Below are 24,921 nucleotides of genomic sequence, written 5' to 3' on the forward strand. Positions count from 1 at the left end.
GGGCTGCAGTCACACCCCCCACCTTGATGAAGACACCTTCCTGAGCCCTGGAGAAGGAGCGGATCTGGGCATCCTGGCTTCTCCACTCACTCCAGCTGCCTGGCTTCCTGATAGATGGTGATTATTATATAATAGACCTGCTGGACAGAGCCGTGCCAGAGCTCGGAACACTTTGCCCCTCCTCGAAGCCTGCCCCAGGGCCTGGCACCAGCAGCACAGGGCCCGCCGCCCAGCTCCACCGGCGCCCCCGGCACCGCCTCCACTCCGGGGCGGGAGACCCCTGGGCCGCCCTCCCCGGTGGCCTTTGGGGCCACGTCCTGGGACGGGGCGGGCGCCAGGCTGGGAGTCCGGCGGGCGCCCAGCAGGTCTCAGGGTTGGCCTGAGGAGTACGGTGTTACCAGCGCCTCTCCAGAATTGTGGGACCCACTTGGCCCCTTCCAACCTGAACTTGGAACTTGGGAGCCAATAGAGGTGGGGATTGGGGGCGTAGGGACCAGGGTCGGATTGGGGGAGTTTGGAAAACGTGCGGGGGCAGGGAGAGGGAGGCTGGGAAAGGGGGCGACAGGGGCAGTGGGGGAGGGACTCTTATCCTGACAGGGCTCCCTCCTTCCCCGACTGGAGGGTTTGGAAAAACTGAGCAGGCAGCCAAGGCTTGGCTGGAAATTCTGCAGCCCACCCTCCTGGGGACACAAAGCTGGAGGGCGGAGGCAGGGCGGCGGGGGAGAGAGCACGACCCCGGGGAGGGCAGGGCCTCTTTTGGGGCTGGGGGCCTAGGGGCCAGGTCCCTGGGGAGGGGGTTCCTGGCGCTGTCTCCCTGCAGTCTGCTTACCCTTGTCCTCTACCCCCTCCTTCCCCCCCTTCCTCCCCCTCCCTGGCTCCAGTCTTTGCAGATTGCAGGCAGACTTAACTCCTTGAGCGCCAGCCCGGTGGACTCCTAGGTGGTGACGCTTGTGAGGGAGGGCAAGAGGGAGGGACTCCAGACCCCACTCCCACCCACGGCTTAACACCTTGTGGCCCAGAACGCAGTCTCTGGAACTCGGTCTTGTCAGAGCCCTGGAAAGCTGCCTAATCTTCGAAAAGCGACCCACAAAAACCGTCACCTGAGAGCTGCGTAACCCAGTCCGCTCTTCTGCCAAATCTTAACTGTCTTACCCTCCCCCGCCACCCTAACCCTCGGTGCCTCTTCCTCCTCCCTTTGGCCGCCCTCCCGCCGCCACCCCGACTAATTGCTGCAAAGAGCCCTGACTGATAGAAGGCTGCAGGGAACCCGGAAGTCTGGGTGCCGTGGTGGCCTCGGCGTTCTCATCCCGCCCGCGAGGCCCCGCACAGGTGACCGCAGCCCGGGGCCTCTTTGGATTCCAGAGGGCGCCTTCACCCATCTGCGGGGAGTAGCTACCCAACCGAGGCGGGGAATGCTAGCCTCCCCCAGCCCCAGCTAGGACAAGAGCCCGAGGAGCCGAAACCCTGACTTCACTTCCACCCTAGCCCCTCCTAAGCAGCACTTCCTCCGCCGTCAGATTTGCGCGCCCAGTTCGGGCAAGGAAGACTCTGCCTGAAGGCAGTGCCTCAGTCTAGGCAGGAAGGGGTTAACGGAGCTCCCAGGCGCCCTGTGAGAGCCAGGTGAGGCACCGCCCATCTTGGCCTTCAGGTGTGCCTGTGGGGAAGCGGAGGGACGCTGACCTCAGGGCTGCTCTTTTGCCCCCTGGTGGCTACACCTGGCTTAGCAGTCCCTGGCAAAAGCACTCAGGTGGGGATTGGTGGAAGGAAAACTTTGGAGACTGCTCGAGTACTCCTTCTGCAGGAGCAGCACCTTCGGAGAGACAGAGGATGCTCTGGGGAGGCTGGTGGAGCTTCCACAATCCCTGCCATGCCATCCTCACTTATCAGGCTGCCTCAGTAACTTCCAGATGTTTGCCCTAGGGACTCTACTTGTGGGTCCCAGGTGCCCAGACACCTGGGGGAGGATAGGAAAAAATAGAAGACACCCTGTCCGCCAGAATCTCAGCCTAATGAAGGGGGGCAGTAGAGGGAAGCTGTCCCTCATCTTCTTTTCTATGTCCCAGGCCTTCCCAGAACTCCCTGCAGTCTGCTTCCCTCCAGACCCCAGCAGCAAAAGCAGACCTCTAGCCAGGCTTCAACACTCCTATCAGCTACATGATTCCCCCATCAGTGTCCCTCCCCCAAGCTCAGTTGCCTTCAGATTTCTCCTCCATTAAGGAGGCCTCTTGATGGATTTGAGGTGCTGACAACGATTTCTTCCTATCGCAGGCAGGGCTAACACCTTTCCTCCCCTCTACCCAGAAACCCTCCCAGGTTAGCAGAGGCTGTGACCTTCAAGGGTTCCTTTCTCCATTTTTCCCCCTAATTGCCTCACTTCCTTCCCTCCCCCATTTCCCATTATCTTCTATCTAAGACTTCCTTTCCCACAAGCAGTTCACCCAACCAAGGACAATCCTGTTCTACTTGGAGGCTACGATACCTGACTCCTCCAGGAATCCTTCTCTGACATCTACTTATTTGTTCAAAAAATATCTATTGAGGACTTCCCTGGTGGTCCAGGGGTTAAGAATCTGAAGGCCAAGGCAGGGCACATGGGTTTTATTGCTTGTCGATCCCTGGTCTGGGAAGATACTACATGCAGCGGAACAACTAAGCCCGTGCACCAACTCCTGAGCCAGTGCTCTTGAGCCCTTGCTCTGAAACAAGGGAAGCCCGCCCACCGCAACTAGCAGAGTAGCCCCTGCTCACCAGCCAACATGCGCAGTGGCAAAGACGCAGGCCAGATAAAAATAAAAATGAATTTTAAAAATAAATAAATATTTTTTTAAAAAAGAGAGAGATCGCCAAGGCTACATTCCCCAACAATCCATTTCTATTAAGTTCTCCAAGTTCCAAAAGAAAGGAGACTAGCTGGAAAGCCAAGAGCATATGACCTTGGACTAGTCAGTCTCATCTCTGGACCTTAGTTTCTTCAAAAAACAAGGGAGTTGGATGCGCTTATCTCCAGGCTCTTTTTTATCAAGAAGATAGCAGTTAAATAGCAGGCTTAGTTTGTTCAGAGAAAAACAATCACGTGGCTCTGGCCAGCTTGGGAATAGAAGGCAGAGTTCATAAGCCTAGGAAAGGCTGGCAGAGGCAGGGCCTAGAGAAAGCCACTTGAGTCACCTCCTACTCACTTACCAGGTTGCCTGGCAGTTGTGAATCCTGGGAACATTTAATTCTTGTCATCAACTCAAAGCAAGAACCTTTCTGAGGTTGTGCTAGAAGGGGTGAGCCCTGGGGGACAGCACCCCCTAATATCAATATAATGAAGCTGCATTAATTTGCTCTTCCCTCACTCAGCCACGTCCAACTCTTTGTGATCCCATGGACTGCAGGTTCCTCTGTCCATGGGGATTCTCCAGGCAAGAATACTGGAGTGGGTTGCCATTCCCTTCTCCAGGGGATCTTCTTGACCCAGGGATGGAACCTGCATCTCCTGTGTTTCCTGCATTGCAGGCAGATTCTTTACCATTTGAGCTACTAGGGAAGCCCATGTAGCACCACAGAGCTTTTATTTTGAAGAGATAGGATGTTCAGAGGTAAGGAAACTGAGGCAGAGGGTGGTAAAAGGACAGGCCTGAAATCACATGGCTGGTGAGTGACAGCTGGAAGGGGCGCCCGGGTCTCCTCACTCCCAGTCCAGACTCTTTCCACGACACCACTGCAGCACTTGCTTCCAACTTTCCATTGGACTTCTTCCTGCGTCTGGCTCATTTCCCTGTGAGGCCATAAGATCTGGGAAGGCAGGCTTGGCCTCCTTATCTGGACATCCCCCAGAGCCTGGTACATGGCTCTGAACAGAGGGAGGGGTACTCAGAACTCCCAGTCTCCCAGCCACCCTTTCCTCTCTCATCATGACCCTATTTACATGCACGTAGATTTCTGACTCAATCTAAAAAGGCATCCCAGGATTGTAGACAGAGCCTTGGGCCAGGCATATTCCCAGGCCTAAAATCTGCTCTGTGACTCTGAGCAAGTTGATTAACTTCCCTGGGCCTCGTTTTCACCATCTGTCGAGACCTATAGCAAATTCTAACTCCAGGAGCATTTGTAACTTGAAATCTCAGATTAGGATGTGTTTTTTAAAGCTATAACTCTGAAGTAGGGTAAAAGCTTAAACCTTTCTGCCTTTTCGGGCTTCCCCAGTGGCACAGATAGTAAAGAGTCTGCCTGCAATGCAGGAGACCTGGGTTGAATCCTTGGGTCAGGAAGATCCCCTGGAGAAGGAAATGGCAATCCACTCCAGTATTCTTGCCTGGAAAAATCCCATGGACGGAGGAGCCTGGAAGGCTACAGTCCATGGGGTCTCAAAGAGTCAGACACAACTGAGCAACTAACACTTTCAGTTCACTTTCTGCCTTTTTGCAGGACCCCATAACCCCAGGACTATGTCCGCTCTATCTGCAGAAACTAGGTGCTGCTTGATGCAGGCTCTGATACCTTGATACCATGCCAGGTTGTATGAAAGTGACAAATGTGTAGCCTGAGTGTATTCTGGGGTCCCAAATAACGAGAATAATCTCGAAAAGGAATCACAGTTTTTACTTGTATCTCTTTTTTTTTCTTTTTTTAAATTTTTATTGGACTATAGTTGCTTTACAATGTTCTTTCAGTTTCTTCTGTGCCACTACAGGTAAAGAACTCACCTGCCAATGCAGGTTAGATGTAAGAGACTCCAGTTTGATCCCTGGGCCAGGAAGATCCCCTGGAGAAGGGCATGGCAACCCACTCCAGTGTTCTTGCCTGGAGAATCCCGTGGACAGAGGAGCCTGGCAAGTTGCAGTCCATGGTGTCCTGAAGAGTCGGACAGGACTGAAGCAACTTAGCACAGCACTGTACAGCAAAGTGAATCAGCTATATGTATACATATAGCCCCTCCCTTTTGGACTTCCTTCCCATTCAGGTAACCACAGAGCAGTATTTACTTTTATCTCTTGAAGGTGGTCCAGTTCTTAACCTACAGCACATCTTGTTCAAATTCCCTTTCCTCTTCTATTCTGCTAAACCTTGCAACAGTTAAATTGCTCACTGCAAACCCAAAATCAGTCCCCTTCTCTGCCTCTCTCTGTTCTTTATATTCAAAAAGGTTTTCTGTCTCTTTCACCAGTCACCTTCTTTTTACTTTTTCCTAGAGTAGCTTAGCCTCTCAGGTTTCATTATTTCCTTTTTTCCTTCACCCATTACCCAGATTCTCCCTAACACACAAGAAAGTTACCTGTCTTCTGTCTCTCTAGTCTTATCTGTCACCTCCTATTCTCCCAGCTCTATGTTACAAAAGCCCTGAGCAGGCCACGACAAGATTTCCAACAACAAATGAGGGATAAAATTATCTCGGGGGTGAGGGGCTGCAGGGCAGAGGGAGTCTGAGAACAGTCATTGGTTAATAAGTTTTTATCCTGTAACAGATAATAAAGGCACCTGCCCTAAAGAAGCTTATAAAATGGGGACAACTAAAGAACAATAAAAGATGCTAAAGCATTAAAAGATGCGGGGTTGATGCAACCTGCACTGGTTGCATCCTTTGGTCGACATGGAAGAGAAACAGGAAACTGACCTCAGGTACCAGGGAGCACAGAGGTGAGGGGCGCAGATGGAGCCGAAGCAGGAGGAATCACAGATCCTGGTGGGAAGGGGTCTCAAAGACCAACTGCTGCTGCTGCTGCTGCTAGGTCGCTTTAGTCGTGTCTGACCCTGTGCGACCCCATAGACGGCAGCCCACCAGGCTCTGCCATCCCTGGGATTCTCCAGGCAAGAACACTGGAGTGGGCTGCCATTTCCTTCTCCAATGCATTAAAGTGAAAAGTGAAAGTGAAGTCGCTCAGTCGTGCCAACTCTTCGAGACCCCATGGACTGCAGCCTACCAGGCTCCTCCATCCATGGGATTTTCCGGGCAAGAGGTACTGGAGTGGGTTGCCATTGCCTTCTCTGTCAAAGACCAACTACCTAACTCTAATTCTTGCTGATTCTCAACTCTCTGTTAACATCCCAAGCAAGCAGTATATCAGCATCTTGATGAATATCTCTAGTAATGGGACAGTCCGTTCCACTTATGAACATCTGTTTTTCCTTCCTTTGAGCTGAATTCTATCTCCTAGTGGTCTCTATTCATTAGTCCATGAATTACCTCCTGGCCCTTCATATATCTAAGCTTTAATGATTTCAGACTCTTCTTTTCTCTGGCCTAAACATTCCCAGTTCACTAATGTTATGCCCACAATGACACCTGGCCTGCTTAAAGTAAAGCAGGACTATCAATCCTCTCCTTTATTCCAAAAACTATACCTCTATTAATATGGCTTAAACTTGGATTCACTTTTGGTGACCATGTTACGATGATGACTCGGACTGAATTTACTAACTCCCCCGATTCTGTTTTACCTGAACTGCCTCTAAGACACGTGTAGTCTCTGTGTGTTGCTGAGATCTTACACAGATCTCTGATCATTTCATCTTGTTAGGTTTTCCTACCATCCTACGCATGGAGATGATATTTGGATCCTTACCCTGTCTTTCAAAGCGTTTACTATACCTTGAGGTTTATCTCTGTGAAATGTGATACTATATTTTCATATACACTATCTAAAAAATATTTAACAGGACAGAGATGAAAGCAAGTCCTAAAGCAAACAAATGTTCCTGGTTGATACCAGTCCATGTCATACTGAGAAGCAGCAAGATCCAGGGTCTTGTAGGTGGAATGGGTCAGATCATAATGAACCTCACAAGCCTAATAGAAGATTAAGAAAGTCAGAAGGCTCAGAACCACAACAGAGTTTTTGAGTAGAAGAGTGACATGGAAGCAGACTATAGGTATAGCAACAGAATAAAACACTAACTGTGGAACTCCACAGATCTGGACTTGAGTCCTAGCCTTATTGCTTACTAGCTGTAGAACTTGGACAAATTAACCACTCTGAGCATCAATTCCTTCTTCTGTAAAATGATACCTACTTTATAGTTTAGGGTGAAGATTAAATTAAATGACATATATGAAGAGCCTAATACATAATGGGTGTTCAATAAATCAGGCTTTCCCAGATGGCTCAGTGGTAAAGAATTCACCTGCCAACGTAGGAGACGTCGGATTGGTCCCTGGGTAGGGAAGATCCCCTAGAACATGGCAATCCATTCCAGTATTCTTGCTGGGAAATCCTATGGACAGAGGAGCCTGGCAGGCTACAGTCCACGAGGTCGCAAAGAGTCAGACATAACTGAGCACGCACACTTAAATCAGGTAGACAAAAAAAGGAGAGAAGAAAGTCATGTTTCAGATGGGTTTGGTTTCTAAGAGGAGACTATCTTTCTAGGAGGCCCAGGAGAGAATGAGGCTATAGGGAGAGCCCCAAATGACTCACTGGGCACTTGGTCTCAGGTCATCTAGATGAAAGGGTACAGGGATAGAAGCAGATTCTCCTCTTACAAAGAATTGATACCTCTTGAACTCTAGTTACATATGGAGGATGGCAGAGAGAGAGGACTCACAGGTAGCACCAATGTTTTTACACTGGGTGGTGATGAGGAAGTACTGTAAGGAGGGGTGATGGTGTTCAGAAGACAGGTTCATGGTTAGAGTTGTTGAATCAAGCATGATGAGATGTATACCCTGGTTCTGACCCCGAGGATGTAAGAGACTTGAGTAAAGCCTGGAGAGAAGTCAGAGCCAGATTCATGTATTTGGGACACACCCCATGCCAGTGGGTGTTGTAGGCATGGCGTGAGGTCTCTGAGGGTGAGTTGGGAAGTGAACCAAGGACTGTGCCATGCAGGACCTCCCAGAGCCACACTGATTCTGTTTGGGACTGAAGAAACTGTCTGATCCCGTGCCCCCACTCCCATTTCCTGCCCCCTGGTCAGAATTGAATAGAGAGGAGACCTTCCATCCACCTTCGCATCACTGACCTCTGTCCAGAGCCCACGGAAACCCAAACTGTGTCCCTCCACAACCCTCTGCTTTTCTACCCTGATGTCAGAAGGAATTCAAGCTCTTGTCCAGCCAATAGACTCTAGCTTGTTGCTATAATCCTGGACTTGAGAAGGAAAAGACGAAGGGGAAGGTGTAGACACAGGGGTAGGCAGGGACAAAGTGAGCTGCAAGAGAGAAACAGAAAAGCTGAAGGGTGGGGTGGGGGAGGTGGGGGAGTGGGGAAAGGTGAGCACCATGGGTACAGGAAAAGGCAGACTGATAGAAGAGAAAACAAGACTCAAGGAGGGGGGCAGAAAAAAAGATTTGCTGAGAAACTGATGAAGTGCAACTGAGAAAACTGTTGCCATGGTGATGGGTCCAGAGGAGGGAGTAGGAATATAAATTGGATTATGAGTTGGGGGAGTGAAGAGGGCGGGTTGCTCAAGATCCAGAGGCAGTGTCCCCACCTCAGGCCCTCCCCACCAGACCTCCTTAATCCATAGGAATGCCTTTCTCAGAGGTCTTGTGTGGCCAGTGGGGAGGCCAGTGGGGAGCGAGGAGTGAAGGAGGGCCCCAGGCACCCCCCTACCCCAGGCTTCCTAGGCTCTTGGAGAGTTTGCTCCATAGACCCTAGTTTCTGTCATTCTAACTCTTCATCAGTGAAGAGAGGGTAGGGAACTTGTTTTAAGCACCTACTATGTGCCAAACACTGTGTTGGGCACCTCAGGCGTTGTTACATTCCGTCTGCAGCACAGCCCTTGGAGGTAGATTTGATCGCCTCCACTGGTAGGCAGGAAACTTCGAACAAGGCCCCAGGCTGGCAAGCAGCAGCCAGAGTGGGGCACAGTGGAGCCCATCTCCTCCAAAGCCATTTCCTCCCTTCCTAGCCCTCTGCCTACCTTGTAGAACCTGTGTCGAGGTCCCTGGCTTTTCCTGCACCCACTTCGGACTGGACGGGGCAGGATGGGCGCTGTTGGGGGTGGGGAGGGGAGGGGTAGATGAGTTAGGGGCTCTCATCCTGTTCTGAGAGATAGAGTTGGGGAAACCGGAGGAAAATACACCACAGCGGCCAGACTCTGGGCTCAGTGGGAGGCGCCGGGGTGCTCTGAGCTCCGGGCTGCGGGAGTCGGGAGGAAGGGCTGAGGTGGGGAGGACGGGCTGAGGCGGGGAGGACCGTGGGAGTGGGGGAAGCGCAGAGGCCAGACCATTTCCGGCAGTGCTGCGGGGGAACTCCAGTGCGGCCACGTGGGGAGCCGGGGAACCGGCGGTCTCGGTTTGCAAGTCTCTGAGCTAGTGAGCCAGAGGGACCGGGGGCTGGTATTTGACTGCAGGTCCCTGCAAGTGAAGTGCCTGGAGGGGGCGAAGCGGGGCGCGGCTTCCCTCCCCCTCCCTCGGGCTTCTGTACAAATAACAGTTTTGCAAAGGGCACCGTAGCTGATGCGCATATTAAACAGGGCCTGGGGAGGTGGGAGAAGGCCAAGTCTGGGGCTGTGGCCTGGGCAGTTCTGCCAAGACCACCCCTCCCCCTCAGGAGGGTGCCCTGGGATTCAAGGGGATTCTGGCCCTCTGGCCCACCTGGCTACCTTGAAACAACTCTCTCTGGGGGCTGGCTTGAGCCACACCCTAACCAGGAAGTGTGTGTGTGTGTGTGTGTGTGTGTGTGTGTGTGTGTGTGTGTGTGTGTGTGTGTGTCATGTGTGTGTGCCTGTAATGGCTCCAGCTTGTCTCTGAGCTGGAGATCCCAGGTCCCTGCCCCCCACCCCTGTAGAGGAGGTTGAGGAGGGGGGCGGGGGCGGGGGTAAAGCTCCTTCCTCCTGAGGCCTGAGGGAAAGCTGATCTAGATCAACGCACTTCTGTTGCTTCATTTCACACCATCTCTTCCACAAGCCACCAACATCCAGGATGGCCCTCCTGACCCCACAGGTTTGAGACCCAAAAGGGTTTGGACTGAAGGAGGGTGGGGGTTGAGAAAAAGCCTCTTCGGTGTCCTCCTTCACACCTGCCCTCCCCAGACTGTCTGGTCAACTAGCCCTTTGCCGAGCCTCAGACCCAACTCCTCCCAGACCTGCCAGCCTTCAACACCCTCATGCCCAGCCCAGTCCCCCTCACTCAGGAGTACCCCTAGTCTGAAGCAGTCCCCATGACTCCTACTTGCCACATGCAAAGAGCACACGTCATGGCTCTTTATTTGCTGAGCACCAACTAGATGGGGAGCATGCCTCCTAGAAATGTTCTCCTTTCTGTACCTGGGATACCTCTCCTGGTTCTTCTCTTTTCCTTTTGGGAAGCTTCTCAGTCTCCTCAGTTGGCACTGAAGGTAAAGAATCCGCCTGCCAATGCAGGAGACAAAAGAGACTCAGGTTCAGTCCCTGGGTCAGGAAGATTCCCCTGAGAAGGAAATGGCAACCCACTCCAGTATTCTTGCCTGGACAATCCCATGGACAGAGGAGCCTGGCGGGCTACAGTCCATAGGGTCGCCAAGAGTCGGACACATTTGAAGGTACGGAGCATGCGTGCACTCACGCACTCAATCTCCTTTGCAGGCTCCTCTGTTCCTCTGCCCATAGTATTGGTGTTCCCTAGTTTCTCTCCTTGACCTTTCCTCTTACTTGGCACATCCTTCTCTCCAAGATTGCAGCTGTCACACCTAAGCCGACAACCCTTGGGGCTCCAGAAAACGCACCCGCCCACCTTCCATACACTCCACCTGGGTGTCCTCCAGCACCTCAACTCAGCAAGTTCAGTGATCTCCACCCCCTTTCCACAAATCTGCCCCTCCCACCCCGACGCATGCCCAGCTAGTGACGCTGCCATCCTCCACCCAGATGCCCCAGCCAGGACCTGGGAAGCATCATTAATTAACTCTGTTCTTCACCCCTCTCCACAGCCTTCCCAGCCCAACCATCACCCCCAAATCTCCTCTTCTATCATCTTTTGCCTGGAATCTTATCTCCACAGCGTATCAGAGATGTCCAAAATATCTCCCAGCTGTTCAGCCAACAAAATCTCTGCATTGCAGCAAAAGCCATCTTTATAAGATACAAATCTGATCATGACGCTCTCCAGGTTAAAACCTTTCAAGGGCTTCCTTTTAGCCTTAGGATAAAAATTAAAATTGCTTAGAACTTTCCTGGTGGTCCAGCGGTTGACAGTCCACCTGCAGTGCAGGAGACATGGGTTCAATCTCTGGTCCAGGAAGATTCCACATACTTTGGAGCAACTAAGCCCATGCACCATGACTACTGAACCCCAAGCACCCTAGGGCCAGAGTTCCACAAGAGAAACCACCGCAATGAGAAACCCATGCACCGCGACTAGAGTAGCCCCCATTCACCACAACTAGAGAGCCCACGTGCAACAATGAAGACCCAGCACAGCCAAAAATAAATCATATTTTAAAAAACTAAAATTGCTTAATGGGGCTTACAAAACTTTTTATCTGATCCCAGTTACTTCTCCAGTGACTCTCTCAAAATCCACTCTAACACAACCCCACCTTGCCCCCCACCGATGGGCCCATTCCCTAACTTTGGTCCCTAACAGCCTAGAACAATCTCCCCTCTCCACTCCTCCCCCACTGCCTTCACACTGCTAATTCCTACTCAACCTTCAGGTCTTCACTTAATCACCACTTCCTCTGGGAAGCCCTTTGGAACTGCCCAGGCCCCTTCTGTGAAGTGTCTCTCTGGCAAGTCACTTAAGTTCTCTGACCTTAGATTCCTCATTAATAAAATAAGGAGGGAGCCTTCCCTGGTGGTCCAGTGGTTAAGGCTCCCCGCTCCCAGTGCAGGGGGCTCCGGTTCAACCCCTGGTTGGGGAACTAGATTTCATATGCCACAGCTAAGAGTTTGCATGCCACAAATAAAAGATTCCTCATGATGCAACTAAGACAAGGCACAGCCATATATATAAATGTTTTTTAACTATTATAAAAAATAAAATAAGGACAATAATAATAGAGGTTGTCATGAGGATAAACAAGAAAATAAACATAATGGATTAGTACAGTGCCTGGCATGTTGTTAAGTACTCAATAAATAATAGCTGTTATTGTTACATCTTCCACTAAAACCCTGATACAGTGAGTAGTGGCCTCTTCAGTATCTCCCACTGGGCCATAATTTAAGGGAGCACAATGTCTTGTTCACCTCTGAATGTCCAGCACTTAGCACAGTGACTGATGCAAAGGCATTTAATAAACATTTATTGAATAAATTAATTCGGGCCATCATTATTTCTTGTATGGATTAGCTCTCCTTCAGCCTAAGGAGAAGCTTAATTACCCCACAATCAAGCCTCCACCTACTCTTTCAGTAATTTTTCTACAACTAGAATGAATTATGCGACTTCCCTGCTCAAACCCTGTTGGAGGCTCCTGCTGTCTGTGGAAGTGGCAGGGCAGTTGCTCCTTCACCTCTGCACCCACTCCTTCCACTGCAAACCCTCCTGCCTAGGATCCCACCCACTGGCTGCACTGAACCCCTAGAAGCAACCCCTGGAAGGGTTGCTTCCACACCCTCCAGCCTTTCTGCCCCAGCCTCAAATACCTTTCCAACATCCTGTGTCCCAGATGACACAACCTGGGGACCCCAGGGCAAAGCTGGCCTCGGAGGTATATATTGTTTGGCTCACAAAATGCATTTTCCTAATATATGCGTAGTTTAAAATTTGAAAATACGATCATTTTACAAAAAAATTCAGATTTATGGCTTCTCCTGAAAAAGCGCGGAGGCGGTACCATAATATGTCCCCCTTCCCCAGAGCAACTCTTTCAGTAGACAGAGTTCGTATTGCTACACTCTCTCCGGTTGGCCCCAGTCTCACCCACCTGGTTTTACTACTTCTGTTATCTGCCTGGACCCTGGAGACACCGGGTCTGCAGCCCCTGCCAGCCTCACAACACTTTGATCCCATCCAGCTGCAGTGAAGACCTTGGCTCTGTCTCCTCAGCCGCCACCTAGCCCCGCCTCAGCCCCACGTCACCTCCTGCCACGTCCACGAAGCCCTGCTCCTTCGCCTCCCCCACGCCTTGTTCTACCTTGACCTCACTGAACACCCGCTCCTTCCATCCTCTTTCCTGTCCTATCTATTGCTCCTTCTTGAAACCAGCCTAGATCTTTTCTCCATCCCGCCACTCTTGCCAATACCCTCAACTTTCCATGCCTTGAAAACCCTAACCCTGAGTCACCACAACCAGACAGTTTTATCATTTCTACATTCCAGCTGTTGAGTAATTTGAAAAACTCCCAACATGTCAAGGTCTGTATGATGGTTAATTGTATGTGTCAACCAGGCTGGGCCATGTTGCCCAGATATTTGGTCAAGCCATTATTCTGGATATTTCTGTGATGGTGTTTTTTGGATGAGATTAACATTTAAATTCGGAGAAGGCAATGGCACCCCACTCCAGTACTTTGGCCTGGAAAATCCCATGGATGGAGGAGCCTGGTAGGCTGCAGTCCATGGGGTCGCTAAAGTTGGACACGACTGAACGACTTCACTTTCACTTTTCACTTTCATGCATTGGAGAAGGAAACGGCAACCCACCCCAGTGTTCTTGCTTGGAGAATCCCAGGGACGGGGAAGCCTGGTGGGCTGCCGTCTATGGGGTTGCACAGAGTCGGACACGACTGACGCGACTTAGCAGCAGCAGCAGCAGCAGCAACATTTAAATTAGTGGACTTTGAGTAAAGTAGATTCTCTCACAATATGGGTGAAGGTTGAAGGTTCTAATGTAGCAAAGGTGACCTCCACCCTCTCCCCACTAGAAGGAAGGAATTCTGCCAACAAGACTCCCTTTGGACTCCAAAATTGCAACTCTTTTCCTGAGTCTCCAACCTGCCCGCCTCTCCCATCAGATTTTGAACTTGCCAAGGCTCCACAACTTCATGAGCCAATTCCTTAAAATAAATCTGTCTATATATACACATCCTGTTGGTTCTGTTTCTCTGGAGAACCCTGACTAACACAGTCCGTGGCCCTGAAGACCAGTGGTCCCCACTCTCAGCTGTCCGTCTCCAAACACAGTCTTCCTCAGGGTTCTTGGTAGCTGTGTCTTCCTCTCCCCCAACAGCTCTTCAGGCCCCAAACCTCCCTCCCCAGTGAGCTTTCTACTTTCCAGGGAAAGCAGAGATATTCAGGAGGGAGCTCCCTTAGCTTTCTTCTTTCATCTCCCAGCCTTCCCCAACCCATTTCTCTCCACCCCTGTCCGCCCCCCCCCCCGCAAAAGGTATAAGATTTCTCTGCACCATTGCTCCTATTCTCTTCTCTGCTGGAAAGTGTCGTTCTTAACGCCACAGGCTAATACCTCCACTTCTGAGTGCCATCTTCTCCCTCCTCCGGGAGCCTCCCCATAAATTATGCCTTCCGTTCTCTTTATCTTTAGTTTATGTTTTAAACATGCTTTATTCTACTTTATTAAAAAAATTTTTTTGGCTGCATGGCAAGGCACAGCACGGCACAATAATGTGAGATCTTATTTCCCCAACCAGGTATCAAACCTGCGCCCCTTGTATTGGAAGCATGAAGTCTTAACCACTGGGCCACCAGGGAATTCCCTCTTCAACTTTAAAAACAAAACAGAAGAGATTGTTCCCTCCGGGTTGTACCCACAATTCCCTCTGGTTATGTCTCCTTCCCTTTGCAGCCAAGTTTCTTCAGAGAGGTCTACACAGTTCTAACTCCACCTACTCCCAATTATCCCTGAACTCTTGCTATCTGGCTGCTGCCCCGCTCTGAAGGACACACAACACCCCTCAAGATGCTAGGCCTAGGGGCATTTTTAAAAAAAATATTTATTTATTTGGGTCTGCTGGGTTTTAGATGTAACAGTCGGGATCTCTAGGTGCAGTATGTAGGATCTACTTCCCTGACCAGGGATGGAACTCAGGCCCCCTGCCTTGGGAGCATAGAGTCTTAGCCACTGGACCCCCAGGGAAGTCCCCCAGGGACATTTTTGAGTCCTGGACTCCAATCCTGACCTTCATACCGTCTGACACTTCCTTTGCAAAACCATCCATCCACTTTCTCCTGGTTCTTCTCCTAAAGCTCGTTCTTCCTTCATCAGCTCCTCTCACTCCATCTGTCCTTTAGACACTGGGTTCCCAAGTATTCTGTACTTGGCTTTCTTATCCTTCCCTTCCACCACTGTCTTCCAGGACTCTTCCACATTTCTGATTTTTAAAAATTGTTTATTTTTTATTGTGTGGCGCTGCTGTGGGCTTTCTCTAGTTGTGGCCAGTAAGGGCTAATCTTTGTTGCAGTGCAAGGGCTTCTCACTGCGGTGGCTTCTCTTGTCGTAGGGCACAGGCTCCAGGGCATGTAGGCTTCAGTAGTTGTGGCTCACGAGCTTAGTTGCCCCTTGGCATGTGGAATCTTCCTGGATCAGGGAAGTATCCCTTGCATTGCAAGGCAGATTCTTAACCATTGGACCACCAGGGAAGTCCTTACATTTATGATGTTAGCCATTGTCCACCTTCCCTTTCTTCATCCCAGACTTTTCTCCTGTGTTCCAGACTTACATACTTTCACTTCACTTCACATGAAAACATCGCTGTCATCTGACTTGCCCAAGATATTGGTGAAAAAAGTGAAAGTGTTAGTCACTTAGTCATGTCTGACTCTTTGTGATCCCATGGACTGTAGCCTACCAGGCTCCTCTGTCCATGGCATTCTCCAGGAAAGAATGTTATCAATTCTTGCATAGCAGCTAATCTCCAAATTTAGTGGCTTATAAAAACGAACATTTACTGAGAATCAGGAATCTGAGTAAGACTTAGCCGGTTGTCTCATGAAGTTTCAGTGAAGGTGTCAGCCTGGGCCACAGTCACCTGGAGGACTGACTGGGTCCGGAGGATCTGTCTCCAAGCTCACCCATTCACATGGCTGTCGGTTGGAGGCCTCAATTCCTCCTTGGATCTTGGCTGCTGCTGCTGCTGCTAAGTCGCTTCAGTCGTGTCCGACTCTGTGCGACCCCATAGACGGCAGCCCACCAGGCTCCCCCGTCCCTGGGATTCTCCAGGCAAGCACACTGAAGTGGGTTGCCATTTCCTGCTCCAATGCATGAAAGTGAAAAGTGAAAGTGAAGTTGCTCAGTTGTGTCTGACTCTTAGCCACCCCATGGACTGCAGCCCACCAGGCTCCTCTGTCCATGGGATTTTCCAGGCAAGAGTACTGGAGTGGGCTGCCATTGCTTGGTCCCTGCCACGTGGACCTCCCCATGGAGGTGCTCCCATATCCTCCAGAGTGAGCAGTCCATTAGAGCAAGGGGGCAGGTGCAATGCCTTTTAGGACGGAGCCTCAGGAGTGACCTACTGTCATTTCTGTCCTATTCTATTGGCTACATAGACCAACCCGGACACAATGAACCAGTCTCTTACCTGCCACCAATCCATTCCCCACACTGTTTCCAGGAAGATCTTTAAACAAGTAAAACTCCTCACAGGCTTCCTGTTTTCTTCAGCAAAAAAATCAGGCTCCTGGCTTCCTTGGTGGTCTAGTGGTTAAGAATCCACTTGCCAATGCAGAGGACATGGGTTTGATCCCTGGTCAGAGACGATTCCATGCCACAGAGCAACTAAGCGTGTGCACCACAACCACTGAGCCATCACTCTAGAACCTGTGCTGCACAAGAGAAACCATGGCAATGAGAAGCCTGCACGCCACAACTGCAGAGTAGCCCCTGCTCGCTGCAACTAGAGAAAGTCTGCAAGCAGCAACAAAGATCCAGTACAGCCAAAAGTAAATAAATCTAAAAAAAAAAAAAAAAGCCAGGCTCCTTAGCATAGCTTACAAAGCCATTGGTGGCCTAACCGATGGCTAGAGCTCTCACCATGTTCATCCTTGAATACGTCTTTCTAGCCAAGATGTATTGTTCACAGTTCCAGGAGGTGTCAGGATAATTCACATCTTTGAGTCTTTTCATGTACTGTTCTCTTTTTTTGGAATATCCCTTTCCACTTAGGAAGGCTAACTCAGCAACTCTCCAAAAATCAGCAACTTGAGAGCAGGAGTTGTGTCTTGTCATCTCTGTATTTCATTACCTAGTGTAATACCCACCACAGAGATGTTGTTCAACAAATATTTATTGAATGAATAAGTGTGTGAGCAGGCTGTTCCCTCGTGCCTGGTACCCCTTCAGTACATGTGTTATAGCTGATCCACCACAGTCACTCACCCCCTACCCTGATCCCAGACTACCTTTCCTGACCAGCCATCTCCTTTGCATCAATGCGTGCATGCTCAGTCCCTCAATCATGTCCAGCTCTTCGCAATCCCATGGACTGTAGCCCACCGGGCTCCTCTGTCCATGGGATTTCTCAGGCAAGAACAATGGAGCAGGCTGCCATTTCCTCCTCCAGGGAATCTTACTGATCCAGCAATTGAACCCACATCTCCTGCATTGGCAGGCGGATTCTTCACCACTTAGCCACCAGGGAAGCCCTTACATCAATGACATGGTTGGAAAAGCAAATTCTGAATTCTATCCCACCTCATTTTTTGCTCACTCTGAGACCTTCAGAATGTTATTTATTGCCTCGGAGCCTCTAGTCTTCTTTTGCACCAAGGGTTAATAAAAAAGAGAGGATAAGATAAATTACTTAAATTAATATTTATTGAACCAGATACAGTTCTAGGCACTCTTAAATAAATTATCTTGAGTGATAGTCATAGTATCCTGATGAGACAGATTTTATACCCTTTCTACGGAAGAGAAAACTGCAGCTCAGAGTAGTTAGGTAGTTAACTTGGTCAAGGTCAGAAAGCTGAAAGATTTGAGGGAAGTCATTGTGTCATGGGCAATATTAGAAAAAAAATAATAAAGACTCATCCAGTTGCATTCTATCATTGAACAACTGAGATTTTCTGACTCTCACAGCCTTTTCCAGCCTCATATCTCAAGGACAGATGCTCTACCATTCATCACTGGACCAACATTTGGTGAGCACTGCATCTGACCTCTAGATCCAAGTTGCCAGGGTTTCCCCCAGTCTGCTACTATAGATTCTGACAATGGTCTCTACATTCCTGTTGCACCTTTATTTTTAAAGCATTTTTACATCTGCCATATGTTGCTAGACAAATGGTAAGGAAAGAGTCTTTCCATTTTCTAGGTGAGAAAATTGAGGTTCAAAGTGACTCACCTAAAGTTCCATGGCAGTGCCCATCAGAGGTTGACATGCCCACAAAACCAAGTGGCCGTGCTCCTCTAAGTGACTAAGACTGGCATTGCCAAAGGAGAAACAAAAGTATAATATATCAGGCAGACCTGGGTTCTGATCCAAGCTCTTTTGGTTGCAAAACTACCATAGTTCAATTTAAGAAGAATGAAAGAAAGGAGGGAGGGACGGAGGGAAGAAGGAAGCAATGAAGGGAGAAAGAGAGGAAGAAAGAAAGAACCACAGTTTAGAAAGAGTAGGTCTGTTTCAGGAGCTAATCTTTGGAGCAGAATAGAACAATCAGGAACTCCTCGAGGGCAAAAATTTATCTTACCTTCATATCCCTGGTGCCTAGCACAGTTCCAGGGACATAACTGGTATTTAATAACTATTTGCTATTTGGAAGGAAGGAGGCAAGGGAGGAAACTTGAGTGAGTTGAGAATCGAGAAACCAAGACGGAGACAGCCTAGAAAGAGTGGGTCCAAGAGAGAGACCCCAGGCATTTGTGGCCCTGGCTTGATTTCTCCAAGCCATGAGGAAATCCTCCAGAGGAACAAGAGTGCTGTGGCTTTAAATGACTTCAGCGTTGTCAATGAATCTGCTCTGCTAAAAGAGTTATCCTCTTGCTCCTGTGCTTGTCCTCCCCCTCCTCTCAGCTCCCCAAACCCTTCTCGGCGGCTGTGATGGGATAATTAGATGCGAGAGCTCAGCACAGATGATGCTCCAGTTGCTTAGCAACTAATGGTTTCCATGGAGACCCCAAAGCACAGCCTCCAGAGCAGCCAGTGAGCAGCTCGGCAGGGCAGGGAGAAGACGCAACTCTCAGCTCCTCCAGAAACCTGGGGAGGGCCAAGGGTGGGGAAGGGGGGAGGACTGAAGGGAGAGAAAGGAGGGTTTAAAGGCACAGGCCCCTCTTATCCTTTTAAAATCTGGTCAGAGCTCTGTCCTCCCCTACCCAACTCTGTCCCACTCATAATTTCAGATGGAGATGGGAGCTTAGGAGTAGACACAACATGACCCAGTCTGCAATAAACCCAACCTCTTCTCCTTTCTGCTGCTGGTTTGTGACTGAGATGGGAAGTGATCTCTCCCAAGCCCAAGTGTAAACATCCTCCTGGCTGGGGATGGGATTTGAAGAGTACTAAGAAGATCCCTTACCCTGGAATTCCACCATTTAGTCTGTTCCCTCTCTCCAAAGTTCTCAATGTGCCAAAGATCCTCTTTCATTTTGCAGAATTATGATTGGATCTTATCTAAAAGGGAACAAAAGCCAAGGCGCAGGGAAAACAGAATTCATTTCTTCACCCAAAGGCAGCCTGTGCTGGGAGACAGGGGAAAAACACCTGACCCTGATCTCCAGCAGAGGATCCAGAGTGTGTGTGTACAGCGGGGGCGGAGAAGGAGGCCATACTGAGCATCTGGTGACTCGAGTATGTGCCTCCCAGGCTAGCATCAATCAACCTTACCTGGAAGCTCGTTAGAAATGCAGAATTTCAGGCTTCACCTCAGACCCACTGAATCAGATACTGCATCTTAATAAGATCCCCGGTGATTCACATGCACATTCAATTTGGAGAAGTGCTGGTCTGAGGCCCTCCCACTCTCCGCTTTGGTCCAGGAATCTGGTCTTTATTGTCACCCCCTGCTCAAACCCCAGGACAGGAGCTGACCTTTTCACGGACACACCCTTACCAGCACCTCACTTCCCTGGTGGGACCCTGGCCCTCTTCTGGGACTGGGGGAGCCAGAGTGGCTCCACGAGCAGAAAGACACACATAAATGCTCCCTGTGGAGATCTACGACCTCTCCTGACAAAGTATTCCATGTTCCACAAGTGGCTCTGAGTCTCAGTTTCCACATCCACGAAAGGAGCCAATAACGTCCACCGACCGGGCTGGTGGTGAGCTTGAGTGTAGAGCAAGCAAAGCGCCTGCCGGGCCCAGGAGAGGTGCTTTCTCCTCCTGTCTGTTGTCTCTGCTCACAACTCCTTCAGGGCTCTCTAACCGAGCACAGGGGTGGGAGGGCCTTTGGAGAAGTTGTGTCTCTCTTTCATTTTCTCCCTCCGTCTCTCTCTCCTTTATTCTCAAACAGTTCTGCAAATGTTGTTGACCAAGGCTGACGGTATGCCTCCCCCACCCCTACTGGGCAGGTCAGTGCCCACCTCTCCGATCTCTGGAAGGCCTCCATGGCATCCTTGGAGGATGGGAAGCCCTGTGTGCTTCCTGGCACCCATACCCCTCCCTCTGCCCCTCCCAGAGTTCAGTGCTTGGGCCTCAGTGGATGCCAAGAATTGAGGCCCTGGGCTCTGATGCCCCGACCCTGTCCTGCCGGTTTCTCTGTTTCTCTCCCGTTCCTGCCCAGCCAAGGCCCTTTCAGGAGCCCCTCAGGGTGACTCCCCTCTCTCCACACACCAGGGCAAACTCAGTACTTGCCACCCTCCTGAGAAGACCCCCACCACATGGGGGGGTGGTCCTCTACAGGCCGGGCTCCAGATGCTCTTGCAGGCGGGAACACTCATGCTTTTACATGTGGGTGTCCCAGAAGAAGGATTTTCCACCCCCACCTCAGCTCCCCTGCCCCTCTGCGGTGACTAAGCCACCGAGATCCAGCCAGGCCCTCCCCATCCTGGCCTGAGGGCTAGCTCCCCATCCTGAAAAACCTGTTTGGGGGCCTCCCCTGAGGCTGTTGGTACCCAAGGGGCAGGTTGGGCAGGATTCCCCTCGAGCTCCTCCCACCCCACCAAGACAAAACCAGGCAGCCCTAGGGGAAGGGCTTCAGTTGCCTTAGGCAGTCACAGCCCGCCAGCACCCACCCCAGCTCCCAGCCCAGCGATGGCATCTCCGTGGCCTGTGTGGACCTTGTCTTGGATCCTGATTCTGCTGGCTGTCCTGGTCCCCGGGGCTGCAGGTCTCTGCCATCTCTGTCCAGGCTGGGGAGGGGCTTGGAAGGGAGGTTCTGGAGAGGAGGAACTGTGCCTTCCAGGGCTGTCAAAGAGGGGCTGGTCTGGCCAGCTGGGGCTGGGAAACTGGTGACGGCGGTGACCAGGCATCAGTCACTGGGCCCAGGGCACATTCCTGTCCCCTTCCAGATTCAGGAGGCAGGCAGGAGTGGGGAAGAGACCAAGGCTTTGGACAGGGGTGGGGTTGGGAGTTGCCCTCTCCTAGCACCCCTGCATCTGGAGGCTTGGCGGAGTACCCAGCTTCTGCAGCCCAAGCCTGCCACCTGGTGGTCATACGGGCAAAGACTCGTGTTCCGCAAACAGACCACAGAGTGGAAGGGACTCTTCATCCTTAGAGAGGACCCCCAGGGGTGGAGTGGGGTGGCCGATCTGTTGGCGAGAAAGGAATTGATCCTCCCCTGAACTCCTTCCTGGCCCCTTAGCTGACTTCAACATCTCAAGCCTCTCTGGTCTGCTGTCCCCAGTGATGACGGAAAGCCTGCTAGTTGCCTTGCCCCCATGTCACCTCACAGGGGGCAACGCCACACTGACTGTCCGGAGAGCCAATGACAGCAAAGGTCTGCTTCTCGCTCCCAGCACCCCCTAGTGCCCATAGATCCCTTCCCAGGATACTCAGGCATCCCTCCTCCCACTCTCCCTTCCTATTGACCCCCTTTCCCCACCATCCATACTCTAAATACTGCCCTTCTCCTTGGGGCCTTTCGAGGCTTGTCCCTGCCTTTCATCACCAATTTCCCACCCAGTGGTGAGATCTAGCTTCGTGGTGCCTCCGTGCCGCGGACGCAGGGAGCTGGTGAGCGTGGTGGACAGCGGGTCTGGCTTCACGGTCACCCGGCTCAGTGCATACCAGGTGACAAACCTGGCACCAGGAACCAAATACTAGTAAGTACCAGGCCCGGGCCTGGGGCACGGGTGGGAAGGGCTATAGGAAGAGGAGCTGGGCCCTGACTTTGGTGGCGGTGGTGGTGGGATGTGGTGAGAATGGGGGAGAGAATGGGGGCACAGCTACCAGAACAGGCCTCTCCTGGGCACAGCTGTGGAGTGGGAGGCCTGGACTCCCTCATACTCTAAGTCCTGGACACTGACTGAGGATTCTCTCCTCTCCCGAACCTCACCGCAAAAGCATTTCCTACCTCGTGACAAAGGGGGCATCCACCGAGTCCAGCAGAGAAATCCCAATGTCCACATTTCCTCGTGAGTAACGTCTCAGGGCCCCAGAGCCTTCCCTGGCCCCTCTTGCCCCATCCCCCACCTGCCCCTTCCTATCCTCCCTTAGCTTCTCTTCCTTCCTCTATCCTCACACTGAGCCCCTGGCATTTTAAGTGGCTGCTGACACATTTCCCCGCACCACTAAACTTTGTGGGTAGTGACCGTGTCCGATTAATTTCTGAATCCTCGGTGCCTCACATAGGAGATGCTTCATAAATGTTTATCTAATGATTCGTTGGTTGGTTGGATGAATACACGGATGAGGGGATGGCTGGCTGGATGAATGGATGAAGGGCTGGGCTGGGAGCCTTGGGCAGGGTGGGGGCCCTTCCTGCCTAGAACTGCCTCCCTCCTCTCTTCTGACAGGAAGGAAGGCAGAATCCATTGGGCTGGCAATGGCCCGGACAGGGGGCATGGTGGTCATCACAGTGCTGCTCTCGGTCGCTATGTTCCTGCTGGTTCTGGGCTTGATCATTGCCCTAGCACTGGGCGCCCGAAAGTGAGGAGGACAGCCCCGGGGAGCAGGCAGCAAGTCCAAGGCACTGTCTGTGTTCTCAGCCCGGGGCTCTGCGTCTGCTCTTATCTCCACTGCTGAGAAGACGGCCTGCTCCCAGGCCACAGGCACCAGGCCTGGGATCCTTCAGTGCCATCACCTCCCCTCCCTTCTCCACTACAGCCCTCTCCTCCCTCCGTCCCCTCCTCATCCCCTAAGGTGTCCCCTTGGCCCAACACTCCCTATTACTGCCCTCACCCCACTCCTGTCAGAATTGGTTTTTCTCCCATTTCACCTCTTTAACCGCTCTACCCCTGACAGACAGGAATTTTTCCCTCCCCCAGTGAATTTAGCCCCTACAATAAAGCCTGATGCCATGTTGCTGTGTGTGTTTCTCTTCAATGGGCTCCACTTTGGGCTTCCCCAGTGGCTCAGCTGCTAAAGAATCCACCCACAATGTGGGAGACCTGGGTTTGATCCCTGGGTTGGGAAGATCCTCTGGAGAAGGGAACAGTTACCCGCTCCAGTATCCTGGCTTGGAGAATTCCATGGACTGTATGTCCATAGGGTCGCAAAGAGTCAGACACGACTGAGCAACTTTCACTTAACTTTCACTATGGGCAAACGTATAGAATCTATGTCCAGGCTGCGGCTGCTCCCAGTCCTCTCTCTGCCCTGGAACCCCAAAGTTACTTTTCCCAGGAAGTAGGAAGGTGTGGATGAGATAAGAATCCAAGAGTCAGAGTTCTCAGACCCACACCTGGACTGTGGGTTTTACAGCATCCAAGGGCCTTGGGGTGGGAGTGAAGCCGAGGCTGGTCCACCACATGGGACCCAGAGGCCTGAGGGCCTTTGTGAAAGCCAGGAGACCAAGGAGAAGTGCTGCAGAAAGAGAGGCTCTGACCAAAAAACAACCCAGAGGGCCAGGACTTCCCTGGTGGTCCAGTGGTTAAGAATCTGCCTTCCAATGCAGGGGGAGCTGGTTCAATCCCTGGGGGGACTAAGATCCCACAACTAGAGAAGTCCAAGCACCATAATTACTGAGCCCAAGCACTCTAGAGCCTGTGCTCTGCAAGTAGAGAAAGCCCTGGCTTTCTTCATCATGATGAATAACCAGCACAGTGAAGGGAAAAAAGCCAGAAGGCTACCAGAGTGAAACCCAAGGACAGGGTGCTGGGGATGGGGCAGGGAGCGGGGAAGAGGGGTTACAATTACAGGGGGAGGGAAGAACAGGCTAAAGGGCACTAGGAGAAGAGAGAAGAAGTGGAACACCCTGCCAGAGGGTGCAAAAGTGGTACTGTGAGTAACCAAGGGGAAAGAGTGGGAGTGGTCACTTGTGTTCTCTCCAGTATGTTATTCCTTCTAAGGATCAGTGATCTTTGCCTTGCTCTTAGGGTAAAGACCAAAATTTTTGTGGTGACTTTCAAGGCCAGCCCGGTGTCTGTCCCCTAACTACCCCTCAGCTCTCACTATATCCCTTCTAATGTCCTGCGTTCCCTCTTGCCTCGAGGCCTTTGCACAGACTCTTCTTTAAGCCTGTGTGCGTGCTAAGTCGCTTCAGTCATGTCTGACTCTTTGCAACCCCATGGACTGTAGCCCACAAGGCTCCTCTGTCCATGGGATTGTCCAGGCAAGAATACTGGGGTGAGTTGCCATTTCCTGTTCCAGGGGGTCTTCCCAATTCAGGGAAGACTTCCGTCACCCACATTGCAGGCAGAGTCTTTATCATCTGAGCCACACAGAAGCCCCTTCCTTAGGCCTACGCTGCTTTTAAGACCACCCCCCCCCTCAATTCCATTCTATTTGCATAGTTAACCCAGCTTCTCCAGGGAAGGCTTCTCTGACCTCCACCCCACCATTAGGTTGGGTTCTCCCATTTTGTCTTTCATGGCGTTACTATTGTTTATTACTATGTTTATGTGATTATTCAGTGGTCTTCCCTCCAGACTTTATGTTCCCTGAGAGTTGTCTCTTTGCTCCCAAGGGCCTATAGTACCTTTGTGGTGCCTGGGACATGGTGGATATTCAATACATATTGTAGAACAAGTGAGCAAATGGATGAATCAACAAGCCCCTGAAGAGAAGGTGAGGGCTAGGAAAAGTGCCAAAAATTCTGAAAATGCAATAATAAATGACACAGAGCTAGAAGATCCTGGA

At 51.2% G+C, this 24,921-nt stretch overlaps 1 protein-coding gene across 2 annotated transcripts; it reads left to right on the forward strand.

Annotated features, from left to right (window-relative positions):
- Window positions 1-4,297: 4,297 nt before the first annotated feature.
- UPK2 (uroplakin 2) lies at window positions 4,298-23,147 on the forward strand. 2 transcript variants are annotated; one of them, NM_174214.2, is given in 6 exon segments: window positions 4,298-4,377; window positions 20,907-21,010; window positions 21,485-21,619; window positions 21,806-21,944; window positions 22,186-22,256; window positions 22,638-23,147. In NM_174214.2, coding segments are annotated over 5 exon segments (558 nt in total). In that variant the 5' UTR covers window positions 4,298-4,377; window positions 20,907-20,934; the 3' UTR covers window positions 22,775-23,147.
- Window positions 23,148-24,921: the final 1,774 nt, after the last annotated feature.

Source organism: Bos taurus, chromosome 15, assembly GCF_002263795.3.
Source record: "Bos taurus isolate L1 Dominette 01449 registration number 42190680 breed Hereford chromosome 15, ARS-UCD2.0, whole genome shotgun sequence".
Taxonomy (NCBI): Eukaryota; Metazoa; Chordata; class Mammalia; order Artiodactyla; family Bovidae; genus Bos; species Bos taurus.